The sequence below is a fragment of the Vanessa cardui genome, chromosome 16 (genome assembly GCF_905220365.1).
Source record: "Vanessa cardui chromosome 16, ilVanCard2.1, whole genome shotgun sequence".
Taxonomy (NCBI): Eukaryota; Metazoa; Arthropoda; class Insecta; order Lepidoptera; family Nymphalidae; genus Vanessa; species Vanessa cardui.
This window is the reverse complement of record NC_061138.1, coordinates 9,253,525-9,274,571: the sequence shown is the minus strand read 5'-3', so window position 1 is coordinate 9,274,571 and position 21,047 is coordinate 9,253,525. Positions and strand designations below refer to the sequence as shown.

At 32.7% G+C, this 21,047-nt stretch overlaps 1 protein-coding gene across 1 annotated transcript in view; it reads left to right on the top strand.

The window, feature by feature from the left end:
- LOC124536076 (CYFIP-related Rac1 interactor A) overlaps positions 1–19,985 on the top strand; it is a 28,966-nt gene extending 8,981 nt beyond the window's left edge. The window contains exons 2-4 of the mRNA XM_047112511.1: positions 11,559–11,690; positions 16,411–16,688; positions 18,779–19,985. Of these exons, the coding sequence (XP_046968467.1) occupies positions 11,559–11,690; positions 16,411–16,688; positions 18,779–19,043 (675 nt within the window). The 3' untranslated portion in view covers positions 19,044–19,985. The remainder of the gene's footprint in view (positions 1–11,558; positions 11,691–16,410; positions 16,689–18,778) is intronic.
- The last annotated feature ends 1,062 nt before the right edge of the window (positions 19,986–21,047 follow it).

Sequence of the window (21,047 nt, the reverse complement as noted above, 5' to 3'; positions counted from 1 at the left end):
ATCGTGGCTGCATTAAATATGAGCGTGAAATGCATTCAATGGCAATTATGAAACAAACATTCAATGAATGTTAAAACAATACACAGAAATGCTGGAAAATACAAAAGTATTTATTAATAAACTGTTGTGACTGCGTACGTCGGTACTCGAGTGAATCTAACCACGTCATAACAATGGATATCAAATTGAAACCCGCTCCTATTATGAAACGACCTTTCAAAGCTATCATATGCAACTTGCAATGCAACTTCGTACGACATATTTTCACTAAATGATATTCAGAAATGAGGTCAACGATTCTTTTATTTACTTAATGGTGATTAAAAGTACAATATAACACTGTCTCATTTTAGTAAAGTAACAGCCAGGACTTTTTCCACTGCTGAGATAAGGCCTCCTCTTCCATTAAGGAGAGGGTTTGGAACATATTCCACCACGCTGTTCCAATGCGGTTAAGATGCACGCGTTCTAACCACTGGGCCATCTCAGCTCGTTCTAGTGACGTGCTTAAAAGATTGCGAGGTCCTGGGTTCGAGTCCCTGACGTCGGTGAGTTAGTAGTACTTGCAATCTTGTGCTTTGAAAGACACGTAAAAATGTTGCTCTTGCGTTTGTACTCTTTCGTTGTGTCAGATTTCTCGTCCCATGATATGATATAGTATGACATTATTTTCATTTCAGCTTCATACATATATTTGCATGTATAATCTGGTGCAGCAACTTTTGTTTCAAACTTTTGCCTCGTGTTTTAAATTTAAAACAAAACGCACTTGTATATGATACAAGTGTGTGTCGTATAATTTGTATCGTATTAAAGTTTTTTATAGAAGTGTTTGTAGTGTATTTTTTTAATACATAAATGTTAAAACCTTTTTACTTTTGCACATACTTTCGCACGTATGTTTTAGTCATTCAGAAATTATTTTGAGAGACTTTTGCCTCCTGCTTCAGTTTTAAAACGAAAAACACAAAATTTTGTGTACTGGCTTATTTTATGAACAGATTATGAATGTGAATTTAAAATGTTTTATCTCAATCGAAAAGATACGTTTGAGCTTGAATTTTTCGTGTAACTTCAAACGATTATATGTATAAAGGATTTTTGTTTACATAACTTTTTAATTTATTACAAAAGGATATGAAAACATAATTCTATTCATACCGAAAGCCTCAGTCGTTTTGTTTTTATGGTATTGGACTAATTATCAATTAGTCACCACCATAAACACTAACACTGTAATAAATATTAACTATTTCTTACATAGGCAATTTGCCACCAACCATGGGAACTAATATTTGTTAACCAGTGTGCCTGTAGTTACACTGGTCACTCATTTTTCGAACCGGAACACAACAATACTGAGTAACTACTGTTATTTAACGGCAAAATGTCCAATGAGTCCCAACCGCACCAAGTATCATCTTTGAAATAAAATTTAAAAACAAAACTATTACGAATTAATCATAGACAATATATGAAATTAATTGTTCATACAGCTGGCTCTTAACTATACCATGTAATCTCGCTCGCAATTAAATGCAAGTATACCACCGGAGTGGCTGATAAAAAGCATATCAGTACAAAAAGATATTTCTTAGCTCGCTGAATCGTGAGGTGGAACCAAATTAATGGTGCATGGGGTACGTTGCACTCAGAATACTTTCCGCTCGTTCGATAATTGCATTCTGTTGCAGACTTCACACTTACTTAAATTAAGTAAGTGGTAACATGACTAGCGATAACGGTGATAAACAACTATCACTACAGATAGTTGACAGTCTTTATACGTTTGTTTTAATTCAATAACATTTAATATCCTTAATGTAAGTTTAATTAAGGTTCATATTTTTAGGCAATTAAGAAGATATGTGTAATTAATTTTTTGTCGTGACAAATATTAACTGAACTTTCCAAGTTATCATCTTCCAACTAAATTATAGCACAAATCTTGCAATTGAACGATAAATGGTGTTAATTTAATAAACGACGCGCCACACGTAGTTCAGGAGCTGACCCGGCTAATTTAAAAGATATTTCTTTTTCTTCGTACTTTATATAATTATCATTGCCTTTGTCTTAATAACTTTAAATACCAATAAAATTAATTTAAAAAGTTTAAAGTTTTTGTTCGATACTATAGTACGATTTCGAATCTCAACGTTTATCACTAAGCTTAGAATTTCCTTATAAACATTTTATTCCGTCAAGTTATAGACTTGATTGATCAGAAAAATAGGTACGTAACATAACTAACATGTCACTCAATCATTATTAAGAAATATGCATTTATTTAACACTTTTATACACTACAGCAATCAGAGATACAAAATAATATCAAAAAAAGGTTTTAGTGCTTTGTATAAAGGTGAAAATGTATCAGTTAAGTAAGTTAGTATAAGTTCATTTTAAGGCCATTATAAAGAATGGCCGTTCCATAATCGAACGCTCCAAGCTCAATTTAGTATTACGACCTCCTTTTACAAACATCTTCCATTTCTATTTTACATTCTTTTTTTAAATTAACCGATCAAGATAAACGCTGAACACGCGACCAGCAGCCGCATATTTTTCGCACACGTTTACATTCGCGCAAATAAGATGTAGAAACGTGCAGTCATACAAAGTCTAGATTACATGCAGAGAAAATCAGATACAGTGTCCTCAGACGATTCAATTATATAGCTGTACATGATGGCGTTCTTTGTGTCACAATTTAGAGGATCCCATTAAAACCTACATATATTATTGCCAGACCTTTTTCGGTTTGGTCTGGTCGAGTCTTCCCGCCAGATGTATTTAAAATCGATAAAAAACAGGATCATTTATGTTATAATAGTAAGGTTAAATCTATACGAATAAGAATATTGTATTTGTATTAGTGATAAAAGTTCAAAGATTTGGTTCTTCGACTATTGATATAATTCATGTTTAATTAAAAAAAAAAGTGCAGTGCACTGTGTTTATTGTTACAATGCTCCGATTCTATGTCGTTCTTATTAGTTATAGCACATCTGTAATGTTTTTACAGCGCAGTTAATGTAAACACTATGTTAATTTTACAGTTAACTAGCAAGTATAACCAATCAAGCGGCTAATGAAATCAATGTGATACACCTTTTATAAATTATTCCTGCCACTAAGTTCATTAAAATGCCAATGATATAATCATTAATTAATTATCAACTAATTGGGACTTCCTGTACATATAGGCAAAGAAAGATGGTGTTTCTGTTGTTTTTCTGAAAATATAGGTACTTACGAATTTCTAGGTGAGAAGTATGTTCTTTACACGTATAGCTTTCTTTGGGCTCAATTAAGTAGTGACTGGTTATAATATGATCTTCATTTTGTATTCTTGTGTTTTAAGTTTGAGCTGGTGTAACTGCTGGTAAAAGAATATCATTATCATCATCATTGCAAAACAAAGTCACTTACTGCTGTCAGTCCCTATGCTTAGTTGTTTAAAGTACGCAACGGATTTTAATGCGATTTTTTTAATAGATAGAGTGATTCGAGGAGAAGGTTTTTGTACACAAGACAATATAATAACATACACTTAAAAAAATTGAAGTTTCTAATGTGTAATGTCGTGAATTAACAAATTCTGTAATATATTTAGTATATATCAGTATTACACCCGTGCGACGCCGGGGCGAGTTGCTACGCTAGTATGTCATAAATCCCAATATTAACATTGATACTCAAAAATAAGAAGTGAAAGTTAATGTCATAGCGTAGTAAAATATACCGGAGAAATTATAATATCAAGAGTTTAATAATATACCATAATTACAGCTATAAGCTCCTACACCGTTTAATTCCCTTGTTGGATACTACCCATGCGTGGGGTAATTATAATGATAAACTATCAAATCAGACATTTCTGTCTGTCATAGTAATCTAATGATGTATGTAATATAACGAATGGGTAGGTCATTCTGCCTTATATAGTATTATTATCTTAAATTTAAACTTAAGTTTAAGAGTAATACCTACCATTTAATTTGCAAAATTAAATTTGTTTAGGAATTCTCAGATTATTTAATGCAAACTATCAGTATTTGTAATACAAAAATTCACACAATTCTCCCTTTTAATTGTTCATTAGATGCTGAGAAAAAATGGCACTATCTCTTTTGATGGAAAGAGATAGGAAGCTATATTTTTGTTATCTTAATTAGTTTAGTATAATACAATGAGCAATATAATTAGTACCGTAGCCAATAAAGGTATAAAAAAAGTTTTATATTAAATAGCTTCAGTTAATATAATTTTATACAAATGAATAAATAACATAGTGTAACTATGACTCCTAATCAAACATTTCCTTCCACGAACAAGTTATAGATTTATCCCAGCTTTATTTCGTTGAACACGTGTTCGCCTCGCCTTGATACCATTTACGGCACATTACGTCATTCGAAACGAATCCCACTTTATCCTTTACTTTGTTTAGGGCTACGATACCAATAAAAAACCTATTCCGACATTATGACTGCCACAAGACGGATATTACCGTAATACATAATGCATTTGCGTCACAAATTCACTGCATTGAATAACGAACGATGATATTTGATTATCAACCGTGAAACAATTTTATCCTCTTAAAACAATCGTATTTGGAAATGTATGTATCTGTTACGAAATTAGAATTTTTGTAAAAACATATGTTCTCGGTTTAAAGTCGCCTTTGAATGCGTCAGTGTATGTCGAAATCTCTCTAATTTGCAAGCCCTGATGACATCGGGATGCCAGTTCGAAAACGACTACAGACACGTGAGTCACCTCGGTTTGTGATTCACCACATTTTATATAAAGCATACAATCGCTGAGGGTACTATTGTATGCGTAAATAATATCCAACATCAGGTAAACATGCATCGAAGCAATTACTTTAATAATACCTATATTGTCAGTTCACTTCGTAAGATAATATATATAATATGTTTATGAATATTTTAAATAAGAAGTTATGAAATATTTAATAGGCCCTGTTCCATATATAATTTAATCACCTTTTATATTTGTTACGCTTTATTTTAAATTGTGATTTAATAAGATACTAAAGAAAATTTCGCGTTTATAATTTACTTAAAATAAATAAAGTAGTCCTTTCTTCCAGGACAGTATAAAAAAATCTTAATATTTTTTTTGAAAATAATCTGGCGCAACAAAGAGCGTCTTCTGATCCTGATGTCTAGTTAATAATCTTTTGTTTTAAACTCCGATGTTTATAACGCGGCACGTCTTGCGCAGGCCGAAAATTTAATCTTTTAATTAAGATCATAATACCAGTAAGTACCAAAACGCTGTACCTTTATCGTTAGTTATTTGCAGACAAAGAATATTAAAAAAAAAAAACAAATATTATTTTTTTAATCTGTATGTTATGTATGAAAAATATCTTAATATTTTATAGGTTTTCACGAATTGTATCAGTAAAAATTTATAGAAAAGAGAATTGTCGTGGGACACACGGTTGTAACGGATACTTTCGCTATGTATTAAATAATACACACAATAAAATAGACTAAATTTGGAAACAATGACAACATTGTTATTAAAAATCCCATATCAATTGAAACATAACAATAAAATGTAGTTTAATAATTTTATATAAAACCAAGACTTTTATACAAATAGAAAAAGGTCATCTGGAGGGGTCATACCGCCTTTTCTTTTCATGACGATTACTACCTTCACTCTGCTGTATACCGCGTAAAAAACTGATTTTCAAAAAGCGTTCGTTTAATGAACATGTCGCTCACTGACAGTGTACATTGGTATTTTTTTGATGGATAAAATAAGTTTTGCTTTTGTGTCTTGTTTCGTATTTTTTCAAAATCAACATTTATTTATGTAATCATGTTATTTATAATATGCAACTTTTGTTCTCATTTGCATTGCGTTTTCTGTTCTTCCAACACCAAATTTCTGTTCTTCTATTCTTCAGGAATATGCATATTATAGTAACTAATTGACCGCTTAATTTAACAACAAATATCGACGTTTTTATTTCGTGTATCCTATATATGGTAAATGCAATCCGATCAGGATACGGAAGAGAGTTAATAGAAATAATTGCTTATCCGCGCTCCCGTTGCAATTGCAACCTAATCGACTAAACAACGACTACTTCCTGTAGAGGTTATGCAAACGATTCTGATTCCACAAACGTTTTATATTCATGGGACTAACGTACCAATAAACCTTATACATAAAATAATTTGAAATTTCCGATTGTACAATTAAATCGTTAATATTTTGACGTTAGCTTAATAAAAGTTTTAAAAAATTATTGTTTTTTTTTTTTAATATTGGAGACTTATGCATGAGGTTACAATGCCTAATTAAAATTTTCATATCAGGTTTTGCCAACCTTAATTGAAAAAAATACATTATTTGATAAACTATTAAAATACCTCTGTTTTTGTAAACAATCAATGACCTTACACAACTATCGCTCCACCTTTTGTACGTTTGTGTACGTTTATAGAATTATACCAGAAACCTTAACACAAATCCTAAAAATAACAATACGAACTCTCAATCGGATGAACGATGCGTACACGCATAGAATACGGACGGTAGATAGAAGATAATTATTAATTTAAGATAAGATATGAATGTTAGTATTCGTTAAATTTCATATGTTTTTAAAAAAGGTTTTACTTTTTATTAAAAAAGTAAAACCTTTTATCCATGACAACCTATATTACATTACCTATAGGACATATTTATTATTAAATAAATATGTCCTGGATCGTCAGAATTAAAAAGTTATGTTAGATGATAGGGTGAACTTGCAAAGTGCGTGCAAGCGACTCGTATAAAGTATATTTTGATAAGCCATGACGATAGTGTACTAAGTATATATTAATTGAGTTTATCCTACTTCGCTTTGAATTTATTGCAAAAACATGACCCAGTAATGAAAATATATTCCGCTGACAGAGAATTGGCAGTGGACCAAACGTCGACCGAATCTTTTAGTGCCCCAAGTTGTTTAAACCTACTTCGCTTCCGGCTTCCGGCGTTTTTGTGCGATTTGGACACGTAACAGCGCACAATGGAAACGAAATAAACCTAATTTACAACAATAGCAAACAAAAAGTCAATGAAATTTATCCGTGAAAAACTTCTATAACCTATACTTAATAAAAACAAACAAAGTCGGCATTTGTTGACTGCTCTCAGCCATGTGTCATATACTAAAACCTCCGAGACGCTGCATCTTTTGTGGTCAGTTTTATGTTAATTAATTTCGTAGTTGTATAGGGAACACATAAAGTCTTAATTTATTAATATAAATAAGACACCCGTCATTCAAATGGGTATAAAAACTCCTTGAAAAGTTTTAGTAAATTAATTTTTTCTTCTAATATTATAAATGAGAACGTTTTGTGAGGATTAATGTTTGTATGTTTGTTCTCTCTTTCACGAGAAAACTTCTTGGCGGATTTGGATGAAATTTTACAGTAATATAGGTTATACATCGGAATAACTCATAGGCTACAATTTATAATGATTTTATATCATTTGGTCACTATATAACGATCCAAACCAAGTTCTGTGCGAAGCCGGGGCGGGTCGCTAGTATATCTATCTATAAAATTGATGTGATCATGTCACATAATTTTTATCACACATGCCGATGCTTACACGAGACGAGATTATTTATGAACGACATAAAACAGACATTATAATGTTACACCACACTGTAAAACCAGATATACAAGCGCCCGTAACCGCAAACCTTGTAAATTTTTTAAAGTATTATTGATCGATTTTGTCCTCGATATAATAGCTTGGCTTTGATCGCGTAAAATTCAAACAAGCTTGCTCATAACTTTTTAACATTATATTAATATTGTAAAGTGGTAAAATTTGTTTGTTTGTATGTAGAAGGAGAAAGCTAAATTTAAAAAAAATATTATATACTCTTGTGACATGTTGCTCTTCATCTTAACTTATTTTAAATTTCTCTTAAATATGGGCAAAAATATATACATTTCTATTGTGGCATAGGTGACATTGTTTTAGTTTTATTTGGTGACAATTAAGTATTTTATTACTATTATTATTTATACAACAGGAAAATCATAAACCAAATCACGTCATAATAATTTCATTATAACATAGGTTGGTTGAATTAACATATAATTATATTTATGAATTTATTTAAAAGGATTTCTATTATACCGCCTTTGACTTCAATAAAAAAAAGTTCCAATTCGAAATAAGGCGAAGGAAAATGTTTATTATGCCAAATAATGTTTTAGCTAATAAAATCTTAACATTTTAATTTACACACCGTTTCCGTTCGTCGGTTCATTCAACCGGCACCAGAAATTACCGAACGAACTCACGTCACATTACAATAGTACGTACCTACTTTATAGCTGCAGTACTTCGTTCCCCCGAACAATATGTCATTTAGCAAACCCGTCTCAAATACGAATTCAACTCCTACAGAAACTTCGCTAAGCCGAGATTAACTCTAATCCGCGTATGTCTGGGTGCAGTTTTAGCTTTTATAAGTTGAATATCATATTTCTTGCAGTGAAGATTAATCATGCAATTTCAGCTAGTAAAGTTTAAATAAGTTTTTATGCTAATCTTTTCGTACATGTTTGGAAGAATAGCGATATAATATTAATATTCTTGTCTGTTTTTCTCGGTGGAAACATTTGAAACTTTTATATGCTTTGAAAAAGAACAATTTAAAATGTCTACTTATAAGTAGTTTTATTTTTATTTTAGGTGCTTGTTTATACTTACCTGGTTTCAATTTTGTAACACTAGCAACCCTCGGCTTCCACCGTTTACAATTTATAAATAATGAAAATGATATGATATAAATTTATTTTATTCAATATAGCGCTGAGGAATAATGAAGCTTTCCACCAAAGAAAAACATTTTTCAATTGTATCAATTATTCATGAGATTACCATCTGGCATCTGCATACAAACAAAGAAATTAAACATCTTTATTATTTTATTATAGTAAAATTTTAACAAGATTTTTTTTTAATGATATGTTAGAAAAATTAAACAACTATAATAGTTACGACATAATTGTTTGTGTGTTGTGTATTGGTTTTTATTTTTATTATGAAATCCGTTGTGTCATTGTGTGTCATTTGCGGTATTAAAAAACGAAATGGCCTAGTGGCAAGAACGTGTGAATCTTGACTAAGGATCAAGGGCTCTAACTCGGCAAGCATTACTAAGCTTTCATGCGCTTTACCGATTTGTTAACAACCAAACTACTTCTTAAGAAAACAGTCTCAACAGTGGGAAATTGACACAGTTTAACTTAACTTTACATAACGAACATTATTGTATGTATTTAACGAAACAAACCTTGTAGGTACATAACGTGTAGATATAAGAAAATAAATTTTAACACTGAGCTGGATGGTTATTTCCAGCTGACCGAACGTCGTCCATGAATATTAAAATTTCCATCTTGTCTGAGCGGAGCTCGTTATGTTGTGTTGCTATCGTCTGACGGCAACCGTTTTGATTATCCTTGAAAATGAAAAACAAGCACACTGTAGCACGGTAACCCTCCAAGGACTTTAGAAAATAAATAACACTGGCTAACTGACCACAAGCTTGGAGTCATTTTGTATCATTTCGAGTAATATACTATGAAAGCCGGAGTGACTCAGCGGTCACACGAGAATCTTAGCCAAAAATAGCGGATTCAACCCAAAATTTTTAATGTGCTTTTTTGAGTTACTGAAATAATTCACTTCGTTTGCGCGGTGAAGTAATATATCGTGACGAAACCTGCATTTGTCAAATTCAATTATGTCACCTGTATGAATCGAATCCCATTAAGAATGTTTTTTATTATAAAAATACTCAAATCAATTTCCTTTTTGTTACTTGCAAAAGAAATGTTTCTCTTTAAAGTCAGCAAACATTACGGAAATATTTAGTAAATAAACTTTCCACTTGTAGTTTACTAATGATAAATGTTTAAAAGGTCGAATGTTATAGGTTTTTTTTTTTTTAATATTTTTGGTTGCCAATTTTCAGTGTAGATTATTTTAAAATAATTTTAGTTTAAATAAGCTGTGGTATATTACTAATCCTATTCCACCAGACTTATATCCCTCATAACATAAATAAACAAACATTTGGCACAAAATTAGCACGATATCATTCATCGAAAGCCTTAATCATCTTAAATAGATGGACGAAATCGAAAGTTATGCAATACAAGTGAATATAATTAGTTAAGTAAATAGTATTGTATTATATCATTTACTTGATGGTAGGTCTTTGTGCAAGCCCGTCTGGGTAGGTACCACCCACTCATCAGTTATTCTACCGCCAAATAACAGTACTCAGTATTGTTGTGTTCAAGTTTGAAGGGTGAGTGAGTCAGTGTAACTTCAGGCACAAGGGACATAACATCTTAGTTCCCAAGGATGGTGGCTCATTGACGATGTAAGGAATCGTTAATATTTCTTACAGCTTCATTGTCTATGGGTAATGGTGACCACTTACCATCAGGTGGCCTATATGCTCGTCCGTCAACCTATACCATAAAAAAAATATAAATGTACATTCATTAAGATCTGCTTGTAGTGCTCAATATAGCAGAGCTACTAACAAATACATAAATCCGAAGTTTGTTTATCTCGGTTTCCGATTCGAATCGGTTATACAATAATTTTGAGTCATGCATTTTATTGTTAGCTCGAAGGAAAGTTTGAATTTTTGTAACAGAACGACCCCGACTACCTTGACACACTAAATTTATTTTATTACTACAACAAAAACAACAACAGCCTGTAAATTCCCATTGCTGGGCTAAAGGCCTCCTCTCCCTTTGAGGAGAAGGTTTGGAACATATTCCACCACGCTGTTCCAATGCGGGTTGGTGGAATACACATGTGGCAGAACTTGTATGAAATTTGTCACATGCAGGTTTCTTCACGATGTTTTCCTTCACCGCCGAGCACGAGATGAATTATAAAGACAAATTAAGCACATGAATCAGCGGTGACTGCCTGGGTTTGAACCCGCAATCATCTGTAAGGATGGACGCGTTCTAACCACTGGGCCATCTCGACTATTTTATTACTATTTCAGATTAATTTATTTCTTATTCATATAGGTATCTTTTTATTTGTCAAAAATTAAAAGCGATAATCCTATTTTGGACTTAATTGTAAAATGAATTTACGTAAGACACGCTTTTCATTAAAACAAAATGAGTTTGAATCTAGGACTTCAGAATAAGTAGATTAACTAACTAACTGGACCAATGGGTTGAAATAAAAAAAAAATCACAGGTTCGATCTTGAGCTAAATAGGTTTTGGACCACCTAATTGGCTATTAACATCAACACTTCTACAAGCTTCTTCGGGAAAATGTTGATAGTACTTTAAATACAAGCAATCCTATATTTGCACTAATTAATATGATTTAATATAATATTTTAAATAATTGCCCTGATTAATTTATAAGAAAGTAATGTAAATATTATACCGTAATTGATCAATGTTATGATGAGGCTGTTTCTTTTTTCAGGTTGTGCCACGTCTCTTAGGTTCACTTGTGGGCGGATCGATGAGTCCCACACAACACTTGGAACAACAGCAGGCCCTAGTGAAACAATTTGCAGAAATATTGGAATTCGTTCTGAAATTCGATGAACACAAAGTAAGTTTTCCTTTAATGATGAAATTGTTTTGAAATACTCAAATAACATTCAATGCTTACAAAGTAACTTACCCAATTTATACAAGCTATAGGCTACTAAAGAGTTTATCGAACAGAATGTATCTAACCTAGATCTAAAGAAGCCCTGGACTAGTAACGTTACAGGGATTCCTGACTGAAGTCAAGAACTCCCAGTCAGAATAAAAAATATTTTTGGAATTACACAGTGTAACGTGAAAGATAAACTATAGGGTGTACTACTGTGTCCAAAAAATAAGGTGACAATATATTTATTTTGATTTTTTTTATTTATTTTCCCAAATCAATTTAATCTCCTTCAAAGTAACCTCCCTCCCAATGCCATGCACTTATGCCAACAGATTTATTTGTTTATTGGACATAGGAGTATAACTACTCTACAGGCAGGCATTAGATACCGTAGATCATTCCTTTATCACTCTCAGCACTCATTGTCTATTATTTTTTTTAATATTAATTTCGGTATTCATATATTTTTACACACAAATTCGTATTGGGTCATCACGTTCACTTTGGAAATTCCAGCAATATAAACTTCAAAGCTTATAAGATAGCATTGCACTAGTTTTCTGAATCACTATAGTTTTTCTCAATGTAATATTGATTTAGGCTATGTTGAAATCATCGTACAAACATAGGTCGCTACTGACTGAGCGTCAGTATTAATATAACACATTATGTTCTTCCATAATAAAGTAGTTGTCGCCCGCGGCTATTAACGCATAATGTTGTTGATTATAATGTTTTACGCAAATAAAGCCTATGTCCCTCCATGGAGCTTAAATTTGCTTCACACCAAATTTCATCAAATTCGGTTCATTGGCTTGGTCGTGAAAGAGCATCAGATAGACAGACAGACAGAAAGATTTACTTTCACATATATAATATTAGTATGGATTGTGTATGTATGTAAAATTATTCTACTAATTAAAGTCTTGACAGCTACTTTCGTGACGTCACACGTACCGACATCGTGTAACGGCGTTTTAACGTAAAACCATGTACATATAAAAAATAACAACGACAACGTAACGTTCCACGTTATACGATGTAACGTTATTTATGACGTGTAGTAACTTTTACGACATAAACATATACACAGACATTAAATAAACGTTTAGTCAGTAAAGTTTAGTTTGATTTTATTGCGTGGCACCCTCGAAGCACACCTAGTTTGAACATGAATCATATTTTCAATGTTTATGCGAGACAATTTTGATCCACTCGACTGCTTCAAATACAGTTATAAATAGACTAATCAATAAAGTATTAATGCTTCGTAATAAAACGTCACCTTTTATGGAAGGTAATATCTAACAATTCAATGAATCACTAGTAGGAATCTGAATGCTCTACGATTTAGTCTTGCATTTCAACAGACAATAGACTATTGGATGTAATCGATAACAGGTTCAAATCCTGCTTGACCTTCTCTGACCACACCCCCGTCTATCCAATTTCGCAATGTTTTATTCCAATTGCTTTTTTTATATAATTATATCTCTAGTGACTTCAGTTAACCTTCATATTAATTAATTAATAATTAAAAATAATCGTGTAATGGTTACTTTATATATTAAAAGTCTGAGATGGAATACTCAATTGTGTTCAACATATTTCAGTTTTATTTGAAACCTACTTTGATATATTTATATATTTATTGAATTAAGACTATTATCACTCGTTCGGATATATAAACAAATAAGTCAATATATATATATTTGTATATTGCAATCCAAAACTCCTTGATGAAATTAACTATTGTAGGTATGTTACATGTAGGTTTGAATCGTTATTTTCGAAATCGAACGACCGGCTCCAGGCTCAATTCTTTTATAGTGCTTATTTCCTTTTCGTTTATATTTCCCGTGTGAAAATATATACACACCAATGCAAGCTTTTATTTATATCGTTTAAAAGAATTTCTATGACGTAAGGTTTTTTTTTAAATAAGTATATAAGTATAAAACATGCATGATAAATATGAAACAACATCACATACATTACTCTGATCTCAATGTTAAAGCTAAAGCACTTGTTATGTAAAATCAGAAGTAACGACGATACCACAAACACCCAGACACAAGACAACATAGAAAACTAATGATGATCTACATCGACTTGGCCGGGAATCAAACCTGGGACCTCGGAGTGGCGTACCCATAAATACCGGTGTACACACCACTCGACCACGGAGGTCGTCGAAATGTAATATTTTATGTGTCAAAGGGCTTACATTTATCTGCTTAATAATATTTTAAAATTACTAACTGACATACAATGCACAGCCTAAGCTGGCAAGTCTAGATGATAGACTTCCTGATGTAATGTGATTGAGAACTAAGCTATTTTTTCAAAATTCGTCATCAAAAAGGTTGACATAATTTTCTTTGTGTGACTTTTTTGTGTGATTTGTCATCTGCGATCAGTCAGGGTGACTATAAGCAAATGTGTTGTGCTCTACGGTGTCTGAGGAGAACTGCTCATCTGGTGCTTCATCAAGTTCAACATGATGCTGTCTTTTTAGCCTCTTTGGGTATCTGATAGTGATTATCTTCGTTGCTAGTAGATTTGGGTGTTGTCACAGGCGGGTTTTGTATGTAGCAGCGTACCGTTTTATTTCATCTTTAACGGTACTTATGGACATTTCATTTTCATTTCATTGTGCAGTTCGTCTATTTTGATGAACCAGGATGTATTCGATAGTGATTTTAAGATTGTGTTTTGAGCTGTTTGGATTATTTGTATATTAGATTTGCATGTTGACCCCCACAGTTGAATGCCACACAGCCGTATCAGTCTTAGGATGACTTTGTATATAAGCAGTTTATTGTCTATGCTGAGGACGGAATTTCGGCCGATAAGCCACTGCCGCTCCCGGAACTTGTGGTTTAGTTGTTCACTTTTCTTTTATAGGTGGGTAGGTTGACATGCTTTAAATTTTTGTTACTGTTTGTATTTATGGATGACGTAGTCTTCGGCTTAAATATTTCATTATGTATACAGCCAGTTTATAATGTTTTATTATTTAGACATCGAAAGCGTATTAATACACTCATTGTATTGTTTATACATTTACAATTACTCATTACCTGTCATCGCCATGTCATGTCATCCGTCTAATTGCTTATGTTGTGAATTCCACGCATTAAACATTGTAATAGAAAACTACCGACCTCGGCCTACTGATGCTGGTTTTTCACTATAGGATATAATATACGTTTACATTTCGTACTTTAAATTGATATTTTCATTGCCTTTTATTATTATTTATTTTTATTTTATGGTATAGGTTGGTGGACAAGCATATGGGCCACCTGATGGTAAGTGGTCACCATCACCCATAGACAGTGAAGCTGTAAGAAATATTAACAATTCCTTACATCGTCAATGTGCCACCAACCTTGGGAACTAAGATGTTATGTCCCTTGTGCCTATAATTACACTGGCTCACTCGCCCTTCAAACCGGAACACGACAATACTGAGTACTGTTATTTGGCGGTAGAATAACTGATGAGTGGGTGGTACCTACCCAGACGGGCTTGCACAAAGCCCTACCACCAAGTAAATTGTATTTATATGTAATGAATCTAAGTTATAGCAAAAAGGAATTCGAAATGTATCCTTGGTTTAACGGTCCTTTTTGGTATAATAACATACAAATACACATGTACGCTCACACAAATACACATACACTTATCCACTATAATAGTTCCTGCGTAGTTTCAGACCGTAATCGATTGTGAGAATAATATCAAAGAATTATTATTATTTATGCTGACCGTACCCACCCACCCTCTGATACGCCCTTTGTACCTATTTGTCAGCAACCGCGTGGGTATATTAGTCTGATCGTTTTACTGATTGTAAATATGTATCTCTCAGTGTGAACGCAGCTTGTACGATGTAATTTATGTATCTGCTGTAATATTTATTCCGTTACACAGTGTAAAACTGGCTTTAATCATTTCTTCAGTTGATCGTTTGTTTATGTTAGTTAAGTGCCTAAGGCCCGCTGGCCTAAGGAAATAATGTATTTGTATGTTGCAATTTTAGCCGATCTTTTTAGCTTTTATCAAATCGAGAACAAATCAATATCACTAAGTCTTATAAAGATTAGCTTAATTATTTAATTAATACTAGTTGTCGCCCGCGGCTTCGCTCCTTTCTTCAGAGGTTAGTTATCATGTGTTAGGCTTTAAAAGTAGCGTATGTCCTTTCTTGGAGCTCAAGTTTGCTTCATACCAAATTTCATCAAATTCGGTTCAGTGGTTTGTTACTGTAAAATCGACCAACAGACAGACAGACTTACTTTCACATTTATAATATTAGTATAAAAGTAGTAAAGTTACAAATAAGTAAAGCCTATAAATCTCTCACTGCTGGGATAAGGCTTCCTCTTCCATTAAGGAGAGGGTTTGGAACATATTCCACCACACTGTTCCAATGCGGGTTGGTGAAATGTTGCATGCTAGTTTCCTCACGATATTTTCCTTCGCCGCCGAGCACGAGATGAATTATAAAACACAAATTAAGCACATATATATAGTGGAATTTACCTGGGTTTGAACCTGCAATCATTGGTTAAGATGTACGCGTTCTAACAACTAGGCCATCTCAATATTAGTATATATTATCATAATATTAATGTAAAAACCGTCATAAATATTCTCTGTACAGATGAAGACGCCAGCCATTCAGAACGACTTCAGTTACTACAGAAGAATCGTATCACGCAGTGGCCTCATCAATGCAGAATTACCTCCAGGTGAAGAACCGCACATCGGGGCGGAGGTAGCAAACAGAATGTCCCTCTTCTACGCACAAGCAACGCCGATGCTCAAAGTGTTGTCAGAAGCGACGAGCCAATTCGTCAACGACAACCAACAGGATTTAGAAAATACAACAGAAACACTCAGCACGATGGCCAAAGTATGCTTAAGGATGTTGGAAAATCCGTAAGTTTTTTTTTTTATTTATTCGATATTTAAAAAAGAAATCTATTATGAGTTTACTAACTCTATAGTAAAACAGTATCCAATCATAATGACAGGTATTTATTAAAGTAAATACGCAGTGTGAAATTTAAAAAGAAAGTCGACCTAAATCCTTGTCAAACTGAGTTACGAACAGTCGAGATATGAAACTATTTAAAAATTAATAAAACTATTGTCTGACATTTATAAAATTCACGTAAATGTGTTATTTGTTGTTATTGCAACAAGGGCGAATATATTATTAAAGTCAATTATTCCTGGGGTCGTTCGACACATGATACCAGCGCACTCAACGAACGCTAATGAAATAATGATAAATCATATGTCACTCACATCGCACTTAATGTCTCCCCTTTCGATTTACGTCTATTTATTTCCTTATTACCGATGTTATTTGTGACATCATAAACTTTATTTTTTTAAAGTTGACACGCTTGATTCAATTGTTATACCAGCTGCTTAAAAAGTTTAATACTTTTTTGAACTTGTTCAAGATTTTGATACACTTTTTTTCTACTTAAAACAGTTGAACTTTTTTCATGTTATACTTCTAACGTTTAAAAATAGAACGCTTAACATTTTATTTAGATATTTTCAAGTTTTCGCCCACAGCTTGGGGGGAGAGCGTCAAATGATAGAATTTGACGTACTGTACTTCTAATTGTATTCAGTGGTGATGATCGGTAGATTAGGACTTGAAAGCGTATTAAACATACTAACGGTCGCATTTATCATATTTTAGTTAAACTGTAAATTGAATTTATGTAATTGAAAAACGAATATTCAAGATTTCGTATATTTTTATCCGATTGGCAAACATAGCAAGTCTTAGAATCATTGATAAGCTTTTATTTGTTTATCGTAATTCAAATAACCGATCACAAGTTTTCGGACGTAACGAACTGGTCATCCTCTGACGTACGACCGCTATCCGCTTCCTTATCAAACGTATTCGGTTGATATACAACACATGCTAACCTCATCCGTGCAATTGTTCACGCGAATGTGATGTCTATTCACATATGCTATGGCTTAAAAACGCTTGTACACTTTTATTCACTTAGCGCATTTAATGGTCATGACAGCCCAATATATCGACCGAGCCATTGAAAGTGACAATAGCATCTTGTGCCTTGAATGATAAAAACATTGCCAGGATTTTATTAACCGATTGTTCACACAGTTAAAAATTATTATTATTATTGGATTGGTCGGAAATATTGTGCCGATTTTTAGTCAAATTTTTATCCAAAAACACAGTGTCTTCCTTCGCCACAAATTATCTCTATTTACAAACGCAAATGAAATTGCTTGTGTGAGTTCGAATTCGCTATCCTCAGTTACGTTTCACGTTTTCAAACCACTGTGCCATCTCGGCAAATAATATATATGAATGTAATGTAATAAAAATAAGTTTTAATTATTAAAAATATCCTTACTGTGGAAGATAATTAATTTAACGTGCATTAAGTAACAAATTGCGTTGATAGTACGTTGTTGTTTTCCTGTATCAATACACACTTCGACTAGAAATATTTAGAACAATGAGTAATATCACATGCAATTCGTAATTAGTTAAAGAACAGAAATAATATTCGAAACATTTTCATTTATATATGCGCAATAAATTATTTACTTGCTTAAATATCCATATGTTGAGAGTTAAAAGAAGAAATATGTATTTATAAAAAAACACGAAGTATGTATATTTACATAAAACGTGCTTCTCGCAAACATCAAAGATAATTATGGTTCATATGTGTATTCCATGGACGGTCTGCAGCGACTCGAACGGGCATAATATGTTGTTTTATTGTGCCGTAAATCCCATTACTTGTTTGTTCAATGTAACCCATAACTATTTATTTATCCGAAGCAGGTAGCAAGCATCAGTTAGAAATATGCTCGTTATTATAATTAGGCCGTAGGAAGTATAATATTGTATCCCAGTATTAAGGTTGTTATAACAAATTCAACTGGAATATAGATAAAATAGGTTAATCATAAACACAGTTTTGTGTTTAATTTGTTTCCTTATTGTGCGATTTCAGAAAACTGGTGGCCCAATTCAGCCGCGAGGAGACATCTCTATTGGTTCTCCGGGTCATGGTAGGATTGATCATACTTTACGACTGGGTACATCCATCTGGAGCCTTCTGCCGTTCGTCATCGGTTGACGTGAAGGGTTGCGTGAAATTCCTCCAGCAACAACCCCCTCCCAAAGCGGAACCTCTCCTGAACGCCCTCAGGTACACCACGAAACATCTGAATAGCCAGTCGACGCCGAAGAACATACGAGCGCTCCTGGCTGCGTGAGGACACCACTCCAGCCTTGCATGTTGCTGTGGGGAATGATGTGACAATAAAAATGTGGGGATTTCTCGTCGGCATTTATTTTGCTCGTTTATTAACTGTTGGTTGTAGCGTGATCTCGGAACAAGTATAACTGAATACATAGATTCATTTTGGACAATAAAATGAAATATTCCATTAGCTTTGTTTCCTAACCTAATCGTTGATAGCCAAACTGGTCTTTCATAAATAACATTTTCCTTCTTGGTGCGTAACTTTTTTTTAACAAGAAATGATGATGATATTTTCCAAAAATACATATCTATTAGACTTTTTTAAGATTAGTTCAAAAATAATTCTGTAAATTAGTTATGTTATTTGAACGCGTATTGAAAAGCGATGTACAAAAGTTTTTTAATCAATCTTTACCGCGATCGCCAGCGGGCTTCGTATTGGCGGATTTCAAACCGATTTACGATAGACATCGAAAATAGATACGTGTAATGCTTACGATTATAAGAACCGTAAGTATTCTAAATATTATTATGGGTTCATCCGGTTTTGCGTGCGTTATTTATCGAGGAATTATTGATATGGTTTGGGAACTACACGGTTCTCATAGTCATAGTTATCGAAATCATTTGTTTTAAACAACTTTTATGAATCCAGGCGTCTTTTTTTTTCTAATTACCATTCGCACAGACGAGATATTTCGATTAGTGATTGTCAAAGTTTGCTCACGACACGATCGTAGTTTTGTAGTATCGTAGTTGCTCTTTGTATGACTTTAGTGAAATGTAGATCGAAACATTTTTGAATCGCGAATCGTAATTAGGAGTTACTAAAAATACTCGTAGATCATTGGGTTTTACAAATTATTGGCTTCGTCTATCCGATCGTATCTAACCTATCGGTACGAAATATTAAAGCGTCTAGTCAGTACTATTCAAAACTTTGTGCGGTAATCACGTGCGTGTATGATAAAGTTGCTCAAATTCGAATTAATTTTGACCCTAATTGTATCCAAAGAAGTGTCAGTTCCACAATAACAGAGATCTAGCTACAACAAACTGTCTTAGCGTGTAAGTAGTAGGTAGATATTAAATGTTGTAGTTAATGTAATGATAAATATCGTTAACCTATTAGAGATACTCTATACTCTATGAATAATTTTTATTGTCAATGATTTTACAAAATTTTAAAGCCCAAAATTATATCATTAAAAATTTTAGGTAATGTATATAGATTACCTCAGTACGGAAAATTCGTTGAACAATATAATTTTCAGAAATATATAACTATAGTGTCTCTATATTAATAATAAAAAGTGATTCAAAAAATATATAATGATGTATGTAAGTGGTAAATAGACGCACTCTATAATATAAATCCTGTTAGGTAATGCTTTAAAAGCAAACTGCAAAACATTATTTTTGAGAAATCTTTCCCTTACCCCACACATATATGCAAGGTTTAGTATATGTAGGTATATGTATGTCATAACACAAAACAGAATTTATAAAGTCACTCGTAAGTTAGATTTATAAAACATTTGTAAGAAGCTATAGAGTTTGAAGTAAACAAAGTATTACATTAATATAAAACGAAACTGCCTTGATATTAAGAACTACCAAACCAAATAGTGAAATGTTAGACGTTTTCGAGACATTTTTGAAAATCGATACTAACTGTGACCTTGATATTTTGTCACAAAATCGAATCAATCGATCATAACATCCCAGGTATCCTAACGACAAATATTACAATGTTAACACAATTCGCCATATAAAGAACGTCTTCTAGACTACAAAAGACTGAAACTCTATACCGAGTCAAATACTCCACAAATACGGCTAATTCGAAATTGTATACAATGTATTGTATTAACAGTAATGCATGTTAGTTATGAAGTAATTCGCACATTAGTCTTGTACGAATAAAGGAAAAAATAACTTAAAAAAAATTTAATAACGCCTTTTAAGATATAATTTTAAGTATATTGTTAAGAAATGGATTTATGCATGTACC